The sequence below is a fragment of the Pituophis catenifer genome, unplaced genomic scaffold, assembly GCF_029215685.1.
Source record: "Pituophis catenifer annectens isolate HBS135680 unplaced genomic scaffold, rPitCat1.0.hap2 SCAF_3, whole genome shotgun sequence".
In the NCBI taxonomy this organism is placed as follows: domain Eukaryota; kingdom Metazoa; phylum Chordata; class Lepidosauria; order Squamata; family Colubridae; genus Pituophis; species Pituophis catenifer.
The window spans coordinates 113,649,692-113,674,080 of NW_027256883.1; the positions used below are offsets into that span (position 1 = coordinate 113,649,692).

General features: G+C 38.2%; 1 protein-coding gene across 2 annotated transcripts in view; it reads left to right on the forward strand.

The window, feature by feature from the left end:
* The first annotated feature begins 23,825 nt into the window (after positions 1 to 23,825).
* XPR1 (xenotropic and polytropic retrovirus receptor 1) overlaps positions 23,826 to 24,389 on the forward strand; it is a 123,413-nt gene continuing 122,849 nt past the window's right edge. For both annotated transcript variants that reach the window (XM_070939266.1, XM_070939267.1), the window contains exon 1: positions 23,826 to 24,209. In XM_070939266.1, the coding sequence (XP_070795367.1) occupies positions 24,141 to 24,209 (69 nt within the window). In that variant the 5' untranslated portion in view covers positions 23,826 to 24,140. The remainder of the gene's footprint in view (positions 24,210 to 24,389) is intronic.

A 24,389-nucleotide genomic window follows, 5' to 3' on the forward strand; every position in this document is an offset into this window, starting at 1 on the left:
AGAGAAAGAGATCACAAAAATCATTTAGAGCAAATTTTACATTACAAACACTGCCAGTCGCAGTGTGTGGGGTGATGATGTAATAACGTTTCTTGAATGGTCAAAGTCAAGGTTTTTAGCCTATTTATTAATTTTGGAATATATAGATTCTCCTTCCACAGTTTCATAGATGTGGCAAGGTTATGGGTTTTAACCCAGTTCCCAGTTTTTCTTCACTTTCTTGCCAAAATTAGTTTTCTCATTAAATTTGATGAGGCTTAGGCTTTTTCATGCAATGGTTTACCTTCTCTGAATCAAGAATTTGTAATGTAAATGTAAATTAGTCCATACTGAAAGAATAGAGACCATTTTGAGCATCAAACATTTGAATAGGCAGTTTTTTTTTTTTATTTATGGAAAGTTACTGCTTGTGCTAGCCATGCTGAAAAGTGGAACCAATTAGCCACACAGTAGAATGTTTGTTCTCCTGCCAGCTAATTTCTTCTATGCGCTGACTTTTTCATTGCTGTATTTCCAGCTGGGTTCCCCCAGTTCACATAATCAGAAATAGCCACAAGGGAGCAAATGTGCGTGACATGGCAATTGTGAATGGTACCTTAGCTGGAGAGCCATGTGTTGTCATCGTGACTCATCTCTGACTACAGTACAGATCAGCTTGGACAGTTTCTTAGCGGCAAGAGGAAAGACAGAGCCAATTCCTGCAAATGTACAGTACTGTAAGGGAAAATTGAGGAAATGCTAAGAACTTGGAGGTCTTCTAGTCCAACCCCCTGCTTAGGCAGGAAACCCTACACCACTTCAGACAAATGGTTATCCAATCTCTTCTTAAAAACTTCCAGTGTTGGAGCATTTACAACTTCTGGAGGCAAGTTGTTCCACTGATTAGTTGTTCTAACTGTCAGGAAATTTCTACTTAGTTCTAAGTTGCTTCTTTCCTTGATTAGTTTCCACCTATTGCTTCTTGTCCTACCTTCAGGTGCTTTGGAGAATAGCTTGACTCCCTCTTCTTTGTGGCAGCCCCTGAGCTATTGGAACACTGCTATGATTAATCCAGGAAAAATACCAAGCCCTGCTGCAATCTATCTTGTAGATCAGTTTCTCCCATTTTGTATAGTTGATCTTCCACTATTCCTTGCTCTTTTTTTATGCTTGTTAAATTATGTTTAATTGATTAAAAAATCAAATATATACAGCAGCATTAAAGGATCAACATAATTTCAGAACTGGTAGGCATAGAACTTTAAAGGGAAAAAAATTAATTTTTTAAAAGCAGTAGAACAACTCCAAAAATTTTGTCCTATTGCCGTGATGGCAAACCTATGGCACGCATGCCACAGGTGGCACATGGAGCCATATCTGTGGGAACGCGAGTGTTGCCCTGCTTCAGCTCCAGCGTGCATGCGCATGCTGGCCAGCTGCTTTTCAGGCCTTCCAGGCCGACCGGAAATTGGGAAACGAGCTGTTTCCAGCCTCTGGAGGGCCTCCGGGGGGTGGGGAAGCCTGTTTTCACCCCCCCAGCTCCAAGAAAGCCTCTGGAGCCTGGGGAGGGTGAAAAACGTGCCTACCGGGCCCACCGTGCCATCACATGCTAAAAGCGGGGGGAGCACGGGTCATGCATGCATGTGCAGGGGGATGGGGTGCACTGAATTATGGGTGTGGGCACGCACGTGCACAACCCCCCGCACTCCCCCCGCTTTTGGCACGTGACGGCAAAAAGGTTCACCATCACTGCCCTATTGTTTGGGAATTGTCTTACTTGCCCTTTTGCTGAAAAAGACTGTAATTTGAGTGTTGACAGACAATTCATTGCTGCAAATTGGATATAGATTTCTCTTTCCAATATTGTATAATAATTCTCTTCGCCAAGTCCCATGCTCCCCAGATTTATAATTCTTTATATGTTAATATATTGCAAATACTCTACAGCCAAGAAAAAACGTGCATCTTTAACCCAGAGAAATTGATTCGGAGACATGTTAACAATAATGTCTCAGACTAAAATGCAGCAATTACAGGATAAGAGCATACTATATCAATTAATGCTCCAACTCCAATGGCAGAACAGCTGTAACCAACCATAACTGAAGATTATTTAAGGTGTCTATATGTATTGAGATGAAGTGAAAACCAATTTCATGTTTTTAATGCAATCCTCTATTGTTAAGGTATGATAGGAGATTCAACCTTGTTATTCCAAAGATCACATAAATAACTAATAACTAGTCCACCAATAAATTTAATTTAATTTAATTAATTCAATTTATATGCCGCCCCTCTCCGAAGACTCAGGGCGGCATATAAGGAACCACAATTAATTCCTCCAGAATTTTTAACCATTGTGGAGCTTCAAATAAACTTCATTTATTTGGAAACCACCCCCTTCCCCAAAACAGGAATGGAAATTTTTTTTTTTTACATTGACAGTAGTTCCATTTTTCTTTCTTCTAACACAGTGTTTTTCAACTTTGGGAACTACAAGATGTGTGAACTTCATCTGCCAGAATTCCCTGGACAGCATGCTACCTGGGGAATTCTGGGATTTGAAGTCCATGCATCTTAAACTTTTGAAGGTTAAGAAATACTGTTCTAAAAAGAGAATTACATGGCATTTCCAATAACACCCATAAAGTTATCATTGGCACCTGTTATCATTGACTTGTTATACCTTCCTGGAATATCAGGGTCAGTAATGTTAACAGGAAAATAACTGGCAGAAAAAGAATTTAAACTTTAAAATTTGTTTCATCTTCCAGAATGGTGCAGAATTGTTGTCAAATATGAAAGAGTGACTTGACCCAATTATTTTATCTCCAATAGTTAGGAAAAAAATCATCTATTTTGGCAATCAGCACTGGGGAAATAACATCAGTGGTAAAACATCTTATACCAGTTTTTATAAATGTAATATTCATGCTGATGTTAATATTTTTTGGTATTCATATTACCCTTGTCACTTGTCAACTTTGCTGTTTAAATGGAGCATCCATTTAATCACATAGCATTAACTAGTTTGATTTCTGAATCACATTTCCATAAAAACTTGAAAATAATCTCCAGCAAACATTCTCAGTTTTGTATTACAATCTTTTTAATCTAAATCCAGTCAGGTTTCTGAGTATTTTATTCTGTTTTTAAGATTCCTTTTGAACTATATTTACTGTATTGTTTGAGACACTGAAACCAGTAAGGTGATTTTGACTATTCCAAATAAAGCATCCTGAAAGGAATTGTCTTTGTTTTATTAAGAATTAGATCTTACAGAACATACAAAATATTATTTCATATTTTATCAAATTATTTTGTATATTCCCCTTTGTGAAATGAAACATTTAATATTGAAGCAAGGGGTGGTATATCTGGGCTGATTCTTTTTCTATTTTTCATTCATCTTGGAATGAGGTTCATCCTAATAACATTTATCTTACTCAAATATTCAAAGGAATTTTAGCCCAAGATCTTCTTTTATTTGTCTCAAAACAGAATAAAAGTTCAAATCAACCAGTTGAGAAGAGCGTCTGAAGATTCTTGTAACAAGATAAACAAAGGAGTCTGAACATAACCTAAAAATCCAATCCTTATATTTTCAAGATCTCAGGAGTGTTTAATTTGACTTTTTAAAGACTCTGATATATTTTCTATGCTTTTCAATTGACTGTACCCCACCTTGCTTTGATTAAAGAAAAAAAAAACACAAATATTTTTGTTTCTACTTGGAAATCCCTTCTGGACTTTGTGCTTGAGGTGGACAAAAATGAAACTTTGATTTGGAGTTTTACCAATTAGACAAGTTTGTTGTTATAGAAATGGCTAGTTTATATTATTATGTAAAAGTAAAAAGTTGAAGTTTAATGCTAATATCTTATTTTACTGCTCCAAAGAGAGTCGGAAGTCAACATCATGATGTGTGTGTCACCAACTTCTCAATGTTGTAGTTAGCTATAGATTTATCAGCATATAATAACATTTTATTCCCACCCCACCCCATTGATTGTTTTTTTGAATATCTAATTATGTAGGCGAAAGGTCCAAAGGCCAAATGAAAAAGAAAAAGAGAAAGATGGCATCTTTGGTATGTATCCTGACATAACCTTAGCTAAGGAGAAGGCATGGTATTAATAATCTATTATCATTTGGAAATTGAATAGATCATATCAATTCAAAATATACAAGTTTTAAAGAAATGAAAACTTACTTCAAAAATGCCAAGGAACTATATCAAAGACTTTTTCATCATCCAAGAAATTATAGCTGTTGGGCCTTGTCTATTTTGAGTTAAACCAAGAACAACAATTAAAAATTTCATATTGTCAGAATCTTGACTGCTCTGTATAAGTCTAGCCTGTAGTGATACACTATAGTTGGAAAAATACCCTGTAATCTACAAGCCAAAGTAGCTGTTAAAATCTTAGCATCCACATCAAGAAAAGGTATCTATAGTTAGCACAGTGAGTAACATCCCTGGCAGCTTGAGAAATAAATGCAATATTTGCCTCGTTAAAATTAAAAGGCAGAAATTTGTTTGCAAAGGCGTCACTGTAAATCTGTACTCAAGTAGAAGACAAAAACTCAATATATTTTTTATCACCCAATCATCTGGAAAAGTACCAAGATCAAAAGTTTTCCACAATTTAATGGATTTAATTGTACTGGCAATGTCGCAAAGCAAAAGATGTGAAGTCTGCAGTTTCTCTCAAATATGAACTCTAGTTCTAGCAACCAAGAAATTGCCTAACCCTTCACTCAACCATATTACGGTATTTTTAACTATATTTGATTGGATGTAGTAAAAATTGATGGCTAACACATTATACTGAGCCAGAAATCACAATTTAAGAACCATAGTTGTTATGTATACACAATCCAGAGCTGGAGACACCCTGTTAGTGCTCTCACTCATGGATTTGGCACATAGTGAGAGGACTAGGAGTATGGCTTTCTCAAAGACCATGCTCCAGTTATGTGCTTGGTTAGCTCAATTCCTGACTTATTTCAGAAAACAATTAAACACATGCCCATTTACTTAGGCATTTATAAATAATAACCTATGCCAGGACCAGAACAATTTTTATAGAACTACTGTATTTTTAAACAGCGTTTCACTGTCTTGGTTTTAATTTAAGTCTCCAAACCTTTTTCCTGAAAATTTTGTCCAGTCTTGTGGCAGGAAAATTGTACTGTATAGCAATCAATAAATAAAACAGATCTTCATGAAAATCTTTCATGGCAATTTGGAAACCCATAAATCTCTTCTCAGAGTCTTCATATTGATTACAGTTTAACCCTAATCTTAAAGCCTGTTATTTCTTCTTCCCCAGATAAACAAACAGATAAATCAGGATTTAAGGTTGCTGCATTTCAGGAGATTGAGCAGAGATGGCAGCAACTGTCATTTACTGAAATTCAGTTACTATTTGTCCATCATCCCCAGCCTTGTTTGTCTCTCTTTCTATTGGAGAAGAGTTCTCTGTCTGGAGTGGAGAGAAGGCAGATTTCTTTTTTTCATTACACGTTTCCTGACTTTTTGTCATTAAAATATGACCTTATTCTAACAAAGTAAACTTCAGAGAACAGGCATAAACAACCCACTGAAATGATATTATCCACAGGGTCAAAGTGAGGTAAAGAAAAACAGTTGCTTCAGCTGTCATTAGAACAGCATGTTCTATCTTCTTTTCTTTTCTTTTCATTCCTTGTCCTGTTTTCAGCTTCAACAGAATTAGTCTAACCATTCCTGCATATACTTGTAAACTCCTGTTTACTACTTACTGTATTTATTTTCTGACAACCTTCTCCAGCCTTGCACCATCTCCATTATCATTTACAGATATAGGTCTAGTGCCAGTGATTCTGTGAATCTGTACCTCTGCTCTGCGTCCCTGCTATAGTTTAAAGCAGGGGTCCCCAAACTTGGCAGCTTTAAGAATTGTGGACTTGAACTCCTAGAATTCTGGGAGTTGAAGTCCACAAATCTTAAAGCTGCCAAGTTTGAAGACCTCTGGTTTAAAGTCCTCATTGTGAGGTTGTTATACACGTTTTTCCCTCCCCTTTCCAGAAACAGCCCACTGTTGTTTGTGAGCTTCTTACACTGGTAACGGAGGTTGCAGTCAACAAATACAAATAATTATTCACTTGGTAGCCAGATATTCACGCTGCTTTGCCTTATCCCTTGAAAAGAGATAGTTGTGCTTCCAGTTCCTTCACCATCTTACCCAAAGCTTTATGGGTGGTTGTAATCTAAATATTAATCACGTTTCTAGAAATCTATTTTCTCCAAATAGATTAGCAGGACTGGTTGCCAATCAGTCAGTCTGATGAGCTTTGGTAATCTTTGGGGGAGCATGTATTGGAGTGGGGGGAAGAGATAAGTGGCAATCAAAATATATTTTAAAAATGCATCAAGATACAATATAGCTTGGTGCAAGGATATCACATGCCACAACTAGGTGAAGGGGGAAGAGCTGGGGACTGAAGGTTGACAATAGACAATCGTAACACCTGCCAATATAACGCCCATGCCCAGGTTTTGAGCTCCAGTGCTACAAATATGGCATAAGAAGCGGATTTGGGGGGGATGGACCACCTGTCTCCATTCATTTCTGCCTGCCCAGTATCTTCTGGCAGGGTGGGATCACTCCAGGTCCCTTCTATTAAATGTGGTCATCTTACAACACCAAAGAAACATGCCTTCTCTTTAACTCAAGAGCCTTGATAGTACAGGGGTTTAGTGCACCCTGTTATTAACACAGCTGCCTGCAATTTCTGCTGGTTCGAATCTCTCCAAGGCTCAAGGTTGACTCAGCCTTCCATCCTTTCTAAGGTAGGTGAAATGAGGACCCAGTTTGTGGGGGCAATAAGCTGACTTTGTATAAAAAAAAATATACAAAAGAATGAAGGCTATTGCTTAACGCATTGTAAGCCACCCTGAGTCTCCGGAGAAGGGCGACATATAAATCAAATTAAAAAAAAAAAAAAAAACTCCTCCAGAGATATGGATGACACCTTTCTTTCTTGGGTTCCGAAAGCACTCAAGACCTGACTTTGATCTCAGGTCTGGGGTTAATGCATTGTGGGATCCCTGTTGTGATTCTTCACTATTATGATGATGATTGTTTTAGTCCAGGCTGCCTTTGTTGCATGTTTTTTTTTTAATGAACCTATTTATTTTGGGCTCTGAAAGCTGCCCTAAATCTATCAGGGAGCAGCTATAACACATTTAAATAAATAATACTTCACAAAGGGTCGAGCTGTGTTTTGGCTGAGCCAGACTGCTCACAATGTTATAGGAAAGCAGCGCTAATTTAGATATGGTCCCAAAGATCAGTGTGGAATTGTCCAAGGATGGCACTGGCTGGTTAATGTTTGGCTCAACTGATTTGAATCCAGATTCAAGCAGATGAAGTAGGAAGGTCTAGAAAAAAACAAAGCAGGAAAAGCAGGGAGGCATTTATAAGGAGCTAAGAATATAGGAAATTTGAAAGGGCATACTGAGAGGATAGTTTTCAGAAAGGTGGGGAAAAAAGTAAACTTGAAAATAAATGTGATAGGCAGTGAAACAAAGATGAGGAGACTCAGTGGTTTTAATGCTCTACCAGAGCTTTGTGTAGACATGTCTCTCTTCACAGTTACCCAATCTGCAGAACCTGTTGAATCAGTCTAGCCAACCACATTTTAGCCTAGGATATTATGCAAATTCAGCCCAGTGTGATGAGTTTATGGTGGAAATAGCATACAAAATTACAAAACCAAGTAAATTGACTAAATCTTGGTTATCACAGTTGAGTGTGTCACAACAACCCAGCCTCTATTATCATTTATCTTCTGGAGGCAATGCGTAAGTGGAAGGATAGAGTTAATAAAAATGTCCTTTTCATACTTTCTGTTGGTTCAGGTAGGTCCTTGGTGGTGTATCTCACTAATTCCTATAGTAAATCTTGGCTCAAATCACTAGCTTTTAAAAACCATTATCACCATTATCATTACACTGAGTTGCCTTCAGAACCTCTTTGTTTCCAGAACCCCCATTACTGTCTTTAAGCCAAACAATTTTTGTCTCAACAGGTTGAAACATCTCTGTAGGCAGGCACATGGAAAAGTACTGCAGGTCTATTTTCTTTTGAATTTTTATGTTAATTTCTTTGGAAAAATACACCTTTTTTTCTGAGCAAGATCAGGAGCTACATGGGTGGCATGATCTATGATCCATGGTTGGCATGAAGGGATACAATTGTTCAGAAATATTTCTTTTTAATTTGAGCTTAAGCTTTGCTTTTGTTCCCTTTTCTAAACTTTTAACTGTACAGTAACAGCAAAAATCTGGATCTGGATTTTTGAAACAATTTCTTTTTCAAAAATAATTTAAGTGCTTACTGCAGAGGAAAATAACATGGGATATTGGGGATAGTTAATTATTCCTATGGAGCAAAGGTTTGGCTCTCTTTTGGCCTTGTGCTAGCCCTAAGACAGCTATTGAGGATGCCCCAATTCCCAGTTACCTTGGCAATAGTCTGTGTTGGAGAGTGCGTAAACCTCAAGCTGACCTACAGTTAAACCTCAAGAAAAGCATTCTGTAGCTAGAGAAGAACAACTTGATACTTGCCTTTACTCATGAACTAAGGAGCTCAAATTCCTCCAACGTAGAACTGGAATCTCTAATTTTCCACTTTACTAGTTGCCCAAGTCGTCTTCCAAAATGAAGACAAAAGTTTTCTAGCAATGCCAAAGTGCAAGATTCCATTTGCATGGAGGTGCATCTGGATATTCCTGCATGCTTTCAATCCAGTAAGCATGGGGATCAGATGTTCAGCATCACAATATTGCATATAATGGCTCAGATACCAGTGGAAGCCATGCATCCCTGTTTGGAAACTCTTTAACCAGTCCTTACAATCTTGAACCAAGTCCATGAAACCCAATAGTTAGATTTGGACATAATGCTAAACTAGGGATTGGCAGCATTTGATAGATTGGAGGCCACAACCTCCAATGGGTGCATGTGTGTGTGTGTGTGTGTGTATTGCTCTCTGGAAGATGACAATAAAAGCAGGAGATCGCTCATTCTCAACGTTAACATTACTCCCAAGTCTGCCAAGATGATTAAAATCAGGCAGCCAAAATGTAGGTCATTTGTTACATATATATGTTTGTGTGCATGTGTGTGCGCACACACATGTACATACATAATGAATAACTTATTTTTCTCCTTCTTCCAGTCTAATCCAATTTGCAGCCATGCTCAAGACTAATGGAAAAATTGCAAACTGAGAAATTGGTTATAAAATTACATTATTTCATTTTCATAATTCAGAGAGTTTACAAAAGAAAAAGAAAAAAAAAGTATGACAAAAATTATACTGGGAAACCTATATTGAATTTCAGCATTTTTATTTACATTTTTACTGTTACTTACTTTTACTTACCTACACATTCCCTTTTAACATGCCAGATGAATAAAGACAAATGCATCCAGGAAAAATGTGGAACAAAGTGATTTATTTATTTTTTAGTGCTGTGGTGGTGGTAATAGAATTAATGTTACTGTATGACTGGTAATAACTTGGTGGTCACGAAATTGTTGGATATTTTTTTTTCAGCTTCATTGGATGGAATCTGGATGAGTACTAATTGGCTCATGATATTCTCTACCTTCTCTCTGTGTATCAAGATTGGTTGATGTGAAAATAATCATGGGTTCCTTTTTAAAATGATTCATTCATTCATTCATTCATTCATTCATTCATTCATTCATTCACATACCAATATTTTTCAAACATTTAAAACATCCGTGATAAATTAAGACTAATAATTGAAATAAAAATAAAGCAAATACATATCCCCACTGAATCAGCGCTTTCATTTTGTCAATACTGTAACACAATTTGGCAGACAGCACCATCTCCATTTATAAACACTTTGCAAATGAACTTGGTCTTGAATAATTTTATGAAGGTAATAAAAGAGGGAGCAACTAGAATGTCATCTGGGCACTATTCCAAAAATCAGGGCCTTCCAGATTCCGCCTTTTCACTTCTTAGAAGTGGAGCATTTCAATTTGCTTTTATTGAGATGACTCCATTGGCGAAAACACTTTTACTTAGAGTATATGGTGTAGAAACACTTATGTGCCAAGTCACATCAGACTATAGAGGCCAAAAGCAGCATTTCACATTCTATCTGTAAGCCAATGCAGGGCCTGTAGCACAAGTGTACTGTGGTTCTGTTAATATGTGTCAGTTAGCACCATGAACTGGTATATTCTAGATCAGTGGTAACTTCTGAGTGGCCTATGAAAGCAGCCTCCATGTAGAGTGCACTGCAGTAGTTCAGCTGAGGAGTAAAAAGAGCATGAGTTATATAAGAGTGGGAGGTGGAAATGGTGTTGGTGAATACAGGCTCATCTCCTTGGTTGGGTTTCCCATAATATTGGATCACTGATTAACCAACCACATTTTCGCCTAGTAGGTTATATGAACCCAGACCACAACATTTGAGGTTCATGTATAAACCCATAAAATTACATTAATTAAATAAGTTAACAGATGTTGTAAGAACACAGCTTTCCTCTATGAAATTCGTCGTCAAAATTGTTTTAATCGGAATACATCAGGCCAGAACTGAATTTGCAATGGTCACAGCCTATAAGATGAATAGTAATCTTTTCATTTTATAGATTTTATATATATAGACTCACCTATCTTTTTAATTCATATATTAATCTAACATTTTTTCACGTGAGAAAAATGTGTTTTTCCCTTTTCTTCTCTAAACTACACGAACACTCTACAAATGTAATTACTCAAAAGACTTGTTCTATTTATAAAGGTTTCTAACTGTATGTTAATTTGACAAAGCAGGTGCAAGACAGGAGCGGGAAACAGATTTTTCACAGTTCTTTATCTACATCTGAAAAAACATAGAGAGTATATCTGTAGGGAAGAAATCCATAAAAATGAGCATTATTAGGGATGGGAAGGGCATAATAAGGATATGTCTTTGTGATATAGCAGAGAGCCTTTTTTCTACCAATGTTACAATGAAAAGATGTATGACAGAACATTGCTAACCAGCATTCCCTCCTCTCATTTCAGAAAATTCTAGAATGTAAGGGTTGAAAGGATAGTAGCATACAACCCCCTTCTCAGGGGGAAACCCATCTCTTAACGGATCCATTTATTGTATTTGTGTTCTGCCACAATCATAAGTGACTCTATGCCAAGTGTGTGGCAGTGAAATAAGCCACACTCTTTAAAAGGTTATATTAGGAGATATTGAAGAACCATATGTTGGACATAAAGTGCAATTCTGAGTTACATAATATATACTATTTTTTATTTTTAATAGAAATTTAAAAGTGTAGTAAAATATATAAAACAAAGAACAAAGATAGAAAATAAGTCAACAACCTGCTTTGTTGGAAATGTAAACATCAAAAAGAAACTTATTATCACTTGTGGTGGTCTTGCCAGAAGGCAAAACAATTTTGGCAAACAATTAAAATACAAATAGAAGAAATTATAAATCAACAAATAGAAATGAGGCCAGAAACTTTCTTACTGGGAATAATTACCGGGCCATATGAAAAAGAAATAAAATACTTAATTATTCACATATTGACTGCAGCACAAAAATTGGAAAAACAATGACATACCATCAGAAGACAAGGTGATTAGAAAAATTATGGAGTGTGCGGAAATGGATAAGCTCACAAAGGAGATACAAGAAATAGATGAAACAGAATACTATTTAGTCTGGGAGAAATGGTATAAATGGTTGGAGGAGAAAGGGGGAAAAACAGAGGGACAAAAGAAAATTAAACAATGGTTTAATTAGGTGGAGAAATATGGACACAAATGGAAAGATATACATTGTGGAAAGGAAACTAGGTACCTGTTTATATTAAATGTAAATAAAATATTTAAATTGAGAGAATATATATATATGATATACTAGAAATATATGTATAAAAGATAGATTAAGATAAGAAAGAGAAGATGTATAAATATAGATTACTGATGCGAAGATGTTGAAAAGAAGAAAATGTAAATATCTGTTTTTGTTTGTTTTGTTTGTTTGTTTGTTTTTTTAAAAAATGTTCAATAAAAAATATTTTTTAAAAAATATAGAAAATAAGCCATAGAGAAACAAGAAAGAAATTAAAGAAAAAAAGGGAAAAAAACATGCAAGTGCCTTCAGCCTTTCTTTCTATCAAGTAATTATTACCTTAAACATTACCCCAACTTCCCTGTCTCATTTTAATCTGCAAATCATCATTTTTTCCAGTTCATATAAGGGTTCCGGTCTTTCAAGATAGTCTGCCATTTTTTTTATCTCCAACCAAACTGATCAACTTCACCATTTCTGCAAGTTCAGTTAATTTTATAATCCAATTTTATAACCAAATATAGCAGGGGTGTCAAACTCGATTTCATCAGGGTTGTGTTTGACCTCGGGGCCCAGGGCAGGTGTGGTCAGGGTGGGTGTGGCCAGCTTGACATCACTCGTGTCAGGGGCACCTGTAGTGGCCCAAGCACTCTGCCAGAGAAAACTGGCTCCCGAGCTCCAGTTTCAGCTGCAACGGCCTCCTGCAACCCTCTGCCAGTGAAAACGGAGCTCAGGAGGGCAGTGTGCAGCCCTCCCGAGTTCTGTTTTCACTGACAGAGGCACCGCGAGCCACTCTTTTGTTGTTTCCAGGGCGGCCCTGCAGGCCAGATCTAAGTACCCCACGGGCCAGATCCAGCCCCCAGGCCTTGAGTTTGACACCCTTGGCATTTAATTGCTTTTCTAACTTTTTGCATATAATAATTTTGCTGCAGTTACCATATATAATATTCACAGTTTCCTATTTTGAAATAAAAGTCTGCATGGGGATGTGCTCCTATATCTCTTCCATTAGAGGAAAAATCAGAACTCATATAAGCATTGAGCTTGGCAAGCTAATGCTGATAGTTTCAGAAACATACCACCTTTAAGGCCATCAAGCGCTAGGCCATCTATCTGTTAATTCAACAGGATGGGAGGAAAAAGTCTGGAATTTAAACCCATGAGATAAACATAAAATCCTTGACTTCGCACTGCAGCAGCCTATCTACTATTGTGGGGCAAAATGTTGATTTAGCTCAGAGGCTGCAGATTATGATACCATCCATCCAGCACAATCTGGTTCCATAAAGGGACACAAAGTCCCTGCTGTAATAATATTAGATTATTTGCAGGCTTTTTAACATTTTAGTCTGAGAATCCTGAAACTGCTATATTGGCATTTTACTATTAAATTTGGAAAAAAATGATATACTGGATCTCTTTTTCACACAAAGTATAGTTTTATGGTACCTATGTATGTCAGTATGCATGGAATATAGATAATTGAATACAGGTAGTCCTGGACTTACAACAGTTCATTTGGTGACCGTTCAAAGTTACAACAACACCGAAAAAAGTGACTTATGATTATTTTTCACAACTGGTTCATATTTATGACAGTTGCAGGATCCCGGAGTCACAAGGTGAGCTTCTGATGAACAAAGTCAATGGGGAAGCCAGATTCACTTAACAACCATGTTACTAACTTAATGAATGAAATGATTCACTTAACAACTGTGGCAAGAAAAATCATAAAATGGGGCAAAACTCACTTAACAAATGTTTCACTTAGCAACATAAATTATGGGCTCAATTGTGATCGTAACTCGCGGACTACCTGTACTAAGAACAGGGGAGGTGATACAGGCTAAAATTTTAGTTAGTTATTTCTATGTCCTTACTTTCGGGAAAACCTGATACATTGTTGCAATATTAGCATAATTTTATTTTCAAACAAGCCAGTTTCACCCATGAAAGTGAGAAGATGCTGTTGATTTTCCTAACCCACATTTCTATTTACAAAAAGTAATATATTAAAGTACAACTTGTTCAGGAAATGAGTATCAAGTAGTGATAAGATTTTAGCTTTGTGTAAGGTCAGTAGTTTTTGACATTAAAGCTTCTGTTGAAGATCACTAAACATCACTCATTAAAATAGTTCTACAAACCTAAAATAAAGATAATGCAGCACAAGATAATCTGCTGTTGCAGTTGGATCAGCCTCAGAAAAAGCAGGTTGTTTGCTTACAGATTATAAGGAAAAGTAAAAGAAGCATTTTTTGGAATACTTATGAAGAAGATTTGCATGGGTAAATCTTGTTTCTCTGCCTCTGGCCAATACTTGGAATCAGTAGGAACAGAAATGCAATATTGGTTGTGTTCACATGTTACACTGACTCACAAATCAGCTAACCATATTTTACCCTAGCATCTTTTTTAAAAAATTTTTTTATTGTAAACACATTAAAACAAGACACAAACATACAACATATATATATATATATATAAAATACACACACACACACACACACACACACACACTTCTTTTTTTAACAGCTCTTTCGAAGTGGTCCTTTCTTACTATTTACACATGTTTTAACTTTATCCTACTCCACATTGTTATCTATCTTCCCTTATTTCGTCTACATTTTACCTTTATCTTTAACAATTTTTTTCTCTCTCCTTTATTCCTCTTTCTCATTTTTCCTATTCACCAACCATTCATACCATCTACACCACACTTTGTAATATTCTGTATCCTCTTTCTCCTTGCGTTCTTTTGTTAGTTTGTCCATCTCTGCGCACTCTAAAATTTTTTTAATTAAATTCCAATACTTGGAATTAGTAGGAACAGAAATGCAATATTAGTTGTGTTCACATGATACACTGACTCACAAATCAGCTAACCATATTTTACCCTAGCATCTTATGGGAATACAGCCAGTGGTTATTTATGCTTCAAGGTTCACATAAAATCAAAACATTGGGCTGATTAAACAGGTCAATTTATATATGGGTAAGCATGTCCTGCATACACAGCTAAAATATTCTAATAGCAGTAGCTTTAATAATGCAGTAATTTTTGAAATCTGCATTGCAATTTTCCGTCTCAAGGTTATCAACCAGTAGTTTCAAGAACTTTTAAGAGAGAATATGAATAGTCTCCTTCTCTTCATTAGATCCACTGCATTACAGCTGATAAAACTACAAATGGTGCCTCATTTTATACTGGACTCTTACCTCCCCAAATCCCCTTTCCCTTAAGTTTCTTCTTGTTCATCCTATTTCTCTATAGACAAGCTTATATGTCTGCTCATAAACTGATGTACATATCATGCAAAACATGGTAGAATTCTGAGCTGTTCTACTTCAGATGGAAGGATGGTGGTAAGAAGCAAGTGACAATCAACTTTCTAGGTCTCTTTCTTTTTGGCAAGTGAATTTTGATTAATACCAACAAAACAAACATTATATAGCAATGGTTCTCAACTTGGGGGGTCGCGATGTCATCATAGGGAAACTGTGAAGGCTTGAAGAAAAGTTATGATTTAAATCTTGAGTTAAGTCTTGGGGGTCTGTGGCCATGATCTGTGGCCCCAAAAGGTAAAGGGGGGGTCCATGGTGAACAAAAGATTGAGAGCCACTGTTCTCCAGCACAGCAACCTCTTTCTCCTGAAGCAATAGAGTAAAGCCTTCCAGAATTTTATTCTAGGACAGAATGAAACAGCCAGTAATCCAGTCACTTTGGAGATGGCTAACCAGCTGACATTTCCTGAATATTTAAAAGCATTGTAATAGAAGTCTATGGAGATACTCAGTCATCCAGGTCATGGTTGTCCCAAAGGTGCTTTTTTCAAGAGGCAACTGGACTTTCTGGTTTTTCTTTAAAGATGTTTCGCTTCTCATCCAAGAAGCTTCTTCAGCTCTTCGAAGAAAAACCAGAAAGTCCAATTGCCTCTTGAAAAAATCACCGTTGGGACAGTTGTAATAGAAGATATAAAAACTGGTGGTCCCATTAGGGTTTGAATCAGTGTGGATGGTGTGGAGGAATGTGGAATATCCCATGGCTTTTAAAATTTCATTTATGTAACTCCATCCTTTAAAACCCTTGTGAGGAGTGGAATAAAAGAACAGGAAGCAGCTCAGATACTGTGAATTGAGTGGCCCTAATTTTTTTCCCTTGAGAAGCCTGAAGAAAAAACAGCTCTCTGAACTTCACTCCCCATGATGAGAGAATTCAAGGTCATTCCTCCTCTTATGCAGAATACAGTCATGCATGTATGTGTTCACATCTTCACCTCTCTGTTCACTCATTTCAAAATCTTTTATTTCTTTTCTTTTCTCTTCTCTCTTCTCTTTTCTTTTCTCAAACAGGATCAGCCTACTCAAGGTAGTTCAGACAAGAAGCATACCCACAAGTACTAGCCCTAACTTTATTGCAAGGTTACATTAACAGAAGCTTGCAAATCTGAAAGTGCATCTTTACCCCCTTGCCTTGACAGTCTAAGAAACTACAGAGGGTCCCTATTCCTTTTGCAGATTCAGCTGCCATTTACCTGACCATTAAAGAGTCTGCTGCTCTTCCTACTGTCTCTCAAGATCATCCCCACATACCATTACAAGCAGGAAGGAGAAGGAAGTAGTCAGCAACCATAGGGGAAGCTGCCAGGACCGCTAAGTGTGCCATTCCACTAGATGGTACAGCCTCTTCTTATCCGTTTCTACATGATCCGACTGATGAGGGGAGGCAATGGAGATGGGGCATGATGCTATTGAGGAAGCAGCTGAATCAGCACTACTGCAGGAGAGGATAGTTAATAGCACTAGTAACAACTGTAACTCTTTTTCTCTCTTTCTTCTGCTTTCTACTGAAACCTAAGTTAGACTTCGGTGTCACTGCAAGTCAGGAAATATATAGGCCTGCCATTTGGAGACGATTACATAGCTGCTGCATTTATATTTCTGTGAATGTTAATGTTCTCCCTAGGGGGTGCTCAAACAATAAAGCACAGAAAATATGGTCAGACCAACCAATTGGCATGCAGGACACGCATCTCCACATAACACTTGGTTGAGATTTGGGAGGTGTGCGCATCAGCCCATCTGCAACCAATGCTTACCCCTTTGCAGTATAAGCATGTGTCAACGCCTACACACAGTTGTGGACAAGTTTAAATCAAGCTTAAGGCTTCTACCAGAGCCACCATCAATCAGGTTTGTGGAAGATGTGACAAGGGGAGTCAAGTGCCCCTGAAGACCCCAAAGTCCAATTCTCAATTGTTTTGAGATTTGACAACCCCTAAGGAAATATCAACTCAAATACTTTGGCCACCTAATGAAAAGGAAGGACTCACTGGAGAAGACCCTAATGCTGGGAAAGATTGAGGGCAAAAGAAGAACGGGACGACAGAGAATGAGGTGGCTGTATGGAGTCACTGAAACAGTAGGCGTGATCTTAAATGGACTCCAGAGGATGGTAGAGGACAGGAAGGCCTGGAGGAACGTTGTCCATGGGGTCGCGATAGGTCGGACATGACTTCGCAATTAACAACAACAACAAGGAAATATCCTGCCCTCAGTACAAATTGTGACTAAGATGCTAACCTTATCTCATGATTTAAGGCTATTATGCTATGTATTAAAAGATCACAAAAATCAGCACATCATAGTAAAAATGATAGTTAAGTGACATTTGACATGGGAAGAGCTTGCAAAGCATTCTTCTCACATATACCATATCATAAAATTTTCAAGAAAGAATGTTGAGCAGACCTGTTTAAAACAGTTTTACAATTATGCAATATGTCCTGTCTGCTGTTTAAGCAAGAAATTGGGATGAACATAGACGGCATAACTATCAGGCTTTCTCAGTAAAGAGGGAATGCAACAAACAGTTTCAGTTTCAGCTTGGCCTCCCATTAAGAATATGACCCAAACTGCGAAAGGAAATCCCAATACCGTACAAGAAAAACATGGCAAGGTAAAATAGAATTTTTTTCCAGATATTTTCTTTATTACAGCAGCATACAGATTTTCTCAGTTATATTCAATTGTGTGCTTATAATGTATGATTTATAAGTAACTTTCTTATACATTTTATGGCTAATAATTCAAATGATTAATCTGCCTTATAAATTTAAGAAAGTGCAATGGGTTGCTTACAATTTCCCAGGGCACATAATTCTGCAGTATTTTCCATAGTGAATCAACGAAACCCAGAGAAGAAGTTTAGAGGGAAAAATCCCTAGTATATATGCCTACATTTTGACTCAGAGCTGAATGCCTGACCAGCTGAGTGGCCTGTCCTTGATTTATCCTAGAAAAGAATTGTTATTAAGTTATTTGACTGAATACAAAGTGACACTGTCCCAAAACATGAAACCATTGCCATAATAATTCTACTGCTGAACCTTCTCTATCCTGCTACATTCTACCTCTAAGACTTCCCAGAAGCTACTATTAGCACAACTCTTATGTATTGATAGATTTTTTTTTCCGAAGATGAGAGAACCTTACTGGGTAGAAAGAGAAATTGGAATCTGTGGAAAATATTACTCATACAGGGTGATCCTGCTCCTAGCAGGCCTGTAATATTATACCTTCAACAGAGGAAGTATGAGGTGTTACAAAGTCTCAGTGCCTCACCTGATTTCAGGTTTTTTAAGGGGATGGAAGAATATTAGGTATGTTTGCTGCCTTGAATTATTTACAAAACTAATAAAGTGGGATAAAACAAAAACAGCAAAATTATCTATTCTACCTTTCTGCAGGAATTCAGACCAGTTTACATGGGGATTTCCCTGAGGTAAAAAGGTGAATATAACTGGCCCAAAGTCACATAACAAGCTCCTATTATGAGCGTGGATTTCAACTTCTACTTCCATAGCCTAAGCCAACTTCAAGGCAATTGTTCCACACTGACTTTTAGGAGAAATATTTTAAAAAGAACATTTTTAAGAAGTTGTCGAACAGTTTCAAATGTGAAACAAGCTGATATTAAGTCTGAAGTAATATTTTTATGCATTATTTACCATTGCTACCATCTGTGAATTTAATGTCAGCACTCCCAAACTGCTGCCCCCTTCTTTTACAAGGACTGTAACTGCATTCTCCATAATCTGGACATCAGTCCCAGAACTATTTCCTATTAATTGACAACACTTCATTTCGCCTGGTTTTAACTTCAGCTTCTGAATCAAAATTTAATCATAGATCTTTTTCCGTGGTGGTGATGGTAGTAGTTTTGAGAAACTTTGATATAGTTTATCCAATATGTTAAGCCATAGTCTGTTCAAACATGGACATGGCATTCATCTAGTATACACTAGTCAAAAAAATAAAGGGAACACAAGCAGAAGACATCCGAGATCTGAATGAATGAAATAGCCTTGTTAAATACTTTGTTCGTTACATACAGTAGTTTTGTGTTCCCTTTAGTTGTTTGAGCAGTGTATAAACTACTGTATGTAAAGAACAAAGTATTTAATAAGGCTATTTCATTCATTCAGATCTTGGATGTTTTCTGCTTGTGTTCCTTTTATTTTTTTGAGCAGTATACTAAGCCAAACAAACCACATTATGGCTTAATACAACAGGAAAACAGTTGAAAACAACAGTACTGCCAACTGTACTGTTGTTTTCCAGTTGAAGTTCTGAACTGCCAATCATTTACATAATACCATGCAGCAACCCTGTCCTGAGCACTTAGAGCTCTTATTAATTTATACCCCAAGGCAACTAGTAGAAACTTTGGCAGCAGTGACTTATTTACAAAGATAATGATCATTTGCAACTGTTCTGACTTAGATGTCAAAGAACTTGGAAGATTTAATTCAGGCCATTTACTTGTCTCTTTGCAATTTTTTGTGTGGATTAATTTCCCATAGATCACAAGTTTATCTGTTGGTGATGACATGCTTGGACTGATGCAGTTTGTCTGAATTAGTCTAGATCTTATATTTCATTCTGTTAATAGCTGGATTAGCACATGCTAAGGTAAAATATGTCTGACTAGTTTGTGGTTCAGTGGGAACTCAGCCAATATAGTTATTATAAGGTTTGTTTCAATTCATTGTGTGGAGTCACAATCAAGTGAACTTAATAATTCATCATTCAGATAGCCATGAATTAGAGTGTTGTGTAAATACAGTCAGTGTAATTAGGCAGAGGAGGGCGAAACTGATTTTTTCCCTAATGATCACTTCTGAAGTTGGTGCAACAGTGCACCAACATTGATATAAGGGCTGAAACAGGTGAAGTGAAACCAGTAGTTCCCAGGCTAGAAAGAACTGTTATGTAAACATATCATGATTGCTCAAGACCATTAAGTGACTCACCAAGTACAGGTTAACACAGCAAGGCAAGATAAAAACTAAATTTTTGTTCTGCAATGGCAATCAGTTTGTCTAAGCAGGGGTGTCAAACTGGCGGCCCGTGGGCCGGATGCGTCATGTGCAGGCCATGCCCACCCCAGCTCCGTGAAGGGGAAAAACGTCATGAAATGTCATGTGACAGCAACGTGATGCTGCAAGTTTCACACCCGTGGTCTAAAGTATGCTATGTGTGATATAGAATCTGATTCCTACTAGTCTTTTGCCAATCAAGTTTAGCACTGAACAAAGGGTTAATTCTTGGGAAGTTGATTTACTGTTGTTTCCTAGTGTGAAGCCTGACAATTGGGCAGTATAAGAATTTAATATGATAGGGTTTACTATATGACTATTCCTCTTCTTGATTTTCTGGTTTCTGACATGCGCATGTGCACTGGTCAGCTGGTCTTCGCAAGCGCAAGCGTGCCAGAAACCAGAAGACCAGGTGGCCGGTGCACATGTGTGTGTTGGAAACTGGAAGAGCAGCCACCCAGCGCGCGCATACGCTCTGGGCGGCTGCTCTTCTGGTTTCCGGCGCTCCCGCACACGTGAGGACCAGCTGGCCAGCGTGCTGGAACTGGAAGAGGAATGGGCGATGGCTCTTGTGATTAGAGAGATGGCTCTGCATGCCACTTTTGGCACACGTGGCATAGGTTTGCCATCATGGCATTAGAGAATAAATTTGTGCCCTACATTACTTTCATGCTCTTTTTTTGCTGCTAGGAAAGATATTGATTGCTTTGCAAATGCAAAAAAACCCCCCTGCTCTTTTGGATAAATGAATGGCTTTAATATAGAAAAAATAAGAAAAGATTGTTGGCTTAATTGATCTTTTTATGCTACTTTAGACATTCAAGCCATTTCAGAAGGATTATAAAAAAATTAATCCACTCAGAACATCTCTTATGCTATGAGAGCTGTAGGTCTTTAACATAAATTTTGCTCTATGTAACCAATAAATCCCCTTCTTCAGCTTTGTTTCCACCCTCCCCCCCACATATGTCAATAGCTACAGTATACTGGTTGGAAATTCAATGGGATGAAATCCAGTCCATCAAGAAAGAAGAAACTGAGAAAGGCTACAGTTTAACCTTCTTCCTTTTTCCCCAGTGTTTCACATAAATATGAATTATTTAGGTTTCCTTGCACAAATTAGGACAATACTAAGTGACTATAATCTTCAATTCACCTAGACATAAGGTAGTCATGACTGAACTTGGAAAAAGTTAAGCAGGATCAGGTATTATTCCTTGGATAGGAGACCACCAGGAAAGTTCCAGACTTTCTGTAGATTTGAGTGAGAAGCCAGAAAATTTCCCTAGAAGTTAACATCAAAACTCTTCATACTGTTAGCAAGAAAACTTCACTGAGCCAGCTTAGCCTAAAAATTGTTTTTCCTTCTCAATCATATAAGAGCTAATTATGAGACCATAACTCTATACTATTCAAACAGGCCATTAACCTGGTTAAATGGTTAAATCATGGCTGTCTATGTCTATTAGACATGATAGTTATTTATTACTCCCTTTACAAGAAGTACTTTGCCTCTCAATGACAGTAGTTGAGAGAAATTATCAGGAAAGTTATATTGTCCTTATGTAGTGCTTGTATTAGCAGTTGAGAGGTTATTGGGGACTCAGGGCTGGTTCAATACACTGCTTGATCTGATCCAGGAAGCTCTGTTTATTTGAGTAGGGATAAGCAAAGTTTTTCTCCTGGGGCTCATCTAATCACAGCTCAAGCATGCCCTGCTAATTGTTTTTATAACATATTGCTGTCATTTTGACTCATCCCTAGCCCACAGCTAAAGCAGCTTTAAATCATCTTTAGCTGTTCTACCTTTAAAGTGGAGTTTTCTCTCTTCTGAAACAGTTATTGTAGTGAACATGACCTGGAATGCTTCTTTGATGATACATCAGTGGTTGATCTACTGATGTATCTACCCAACTACTTTGCCCACTTTAAGTGCTCTGGGCACATGCCTCTCTCTTCAGTTCTTGGGCACTATTTAAGTTAACTTAAGAAAACCGGGACAAAATCCAAAATTGCCTGCACTATTAGTTGCAGTTTATACTGGATCTTCCTTTCATGCTTATTTATTTGTCCCAATAAGTAGAGTTTAGGAGCATGTATGTGAGGCCACACTACTTTTGCAAAGTGTTGCCATAGATTTCTTCATTAGAATATTCTTTTGTGAGTGAAAAATGGGCACAGCATACATGAAACAATTCATCCATCCATCCCCATATTGGAGAGAGATTGTCTGAGCCAGTGGGAGGAGTCAAACAGGGAATTAGTCTGGAATCCCTATGTGAGCATAAGAGGGCAAAATCTGAATGCCGTTGAAACTTATCTAACACAGGCGTAAACACTATCAGTTTATGCATGGTCTTGCGCAATAAAATAGCTAATTGAATTCTTCATATGTGGATCTGATTATTCACATTTAACATTTTGTACAAAATATCAAATTGATCTGTGAAATCTCTATATAAGTTTATACACTGATGTTAAATTATGATTGGATACTAAACTTCACCAAGTGCTTTGTTATGAATGGCTTGACATGCTGTGAGCATCCACATGGAAATGTAAACTTGTTCATTTTTTCTCAATTCAGAGTTGTCGCATGAGGCGCAAAGGACAAAGCTCAAATTATACTACTTCAGACACACTATGTGAAAACCCGTCTCTCTGGAAAAAGCTCTAATGTTGGGAAAGGTGGAAGGAAAGATAAATGGACCACTAACAGAAGGTTACATTCGCTATGAATGTAGGTTAGAAGACATGAAAGGACACGTTAGCTTTCTTCATTGTCATGAAGAAACTTGATGGTATATAATTAATTAATCAATCTTCATGTTCTCCAATCTATGTGATCAAAAAACTTGATGGCACACAAGGAAAATTTATGTGGAAGTCAGTGAATATACCTATCATAGAATGACATATGTGTGCATGTACATGCATTATATACATTACATATGATGTCATTAACAAGAAATAAAACGAAAGATCTCGGGTGCTAATTATCCACGTAAAAATCACTTTCTCGAACCAGTATGTTAGTAACATTATTTTTACAAAACGCAGCATTCCCCTCCCTTCAAGCGAGGTTTTCGGGCAAAGTAACCTAGGATAAAGCAAAGGGGACCTTAATATGTCAACCCCTTCTGCCTCAATGTTAGCCAAGGACGCCGCGCGGAATATTTCCGGTCGCCCCCAAGTCGCTGCCGCAGGGCAGAAAAAAGGGACGTCCCAACTCTAAAATCCCGTTTTGTTTGAAAATCCGCTACCACTCAGGGCGTGCCGTGGGCGTTTCTGAACGATGGCTCCGCCCCCTTCGAGCTCCTCACACCCCTCTCGCTCCGTTTGTGTGGGATGGAAAGAAAGGCGGCGAGGAGGGGAAGTGGGCGTGGCCGATAGCAGTGTTCGTTTCCCCCCCCCTTTGTTTTCGCCTTACGTCTGCTCTTCGGGAGGAAGGCGGTTCCTGGGGTGATGACGTCAGGTCCCTCAGTGTGGAAAGGCGGGCCCAGGCCAACGGAGGAGAGGAAAGATGGCGGCGGAGGTTGCCGCTGCTTCAGGAGCGCTAGAGGAGGCTGCGGGGCCGCAGCGGGCAACGACGGCGGCAGCCGCGCCAGGGCATTCCTGAAGGGGGAAGCGGGAAAGCGCGCTGGGGCCGGCATTGTGTGTGAAAGAGAGATTCAGGGACGGGGCTCATGTGCGGCGGAGGTCGCAGGCGTCCGCGTCCGTCGCCCGCAGCTCAAGCACCGACAAGAGACATCCCAGCCGGCTCCGGCTTCTTTTGAGCAGGCTCCGAGGCGCTCGAGCGAAGCTGAAAAGTGAAGCAGTGCCTCCAGCAGGCAAGGCTAAGAAGCCTAAGGGGGAAGAGGCGGCAGCAGCAGCAGCAGCAGCATGAAGTTCGCCGAGCACCTTTCCGCACACATCACTCCGGAGTGGCGGAAGCAATACATCCAGTATGAGGTACCTGAGCTCTTCGGGGGGGAAAAAAGAAGGGAAAATAAAAAGACGGGGAGAGGAGCGGGTCGCGTCGGAGAGGCTAAAAGCTCTTTTAGGGTTTGCGTTACGTGGAAGAAAATGTGAATGAAAGATGCGCGCTTGAGAGCGTACGTGTGTGTATATGTATGTGGGGGGGGGCTCACC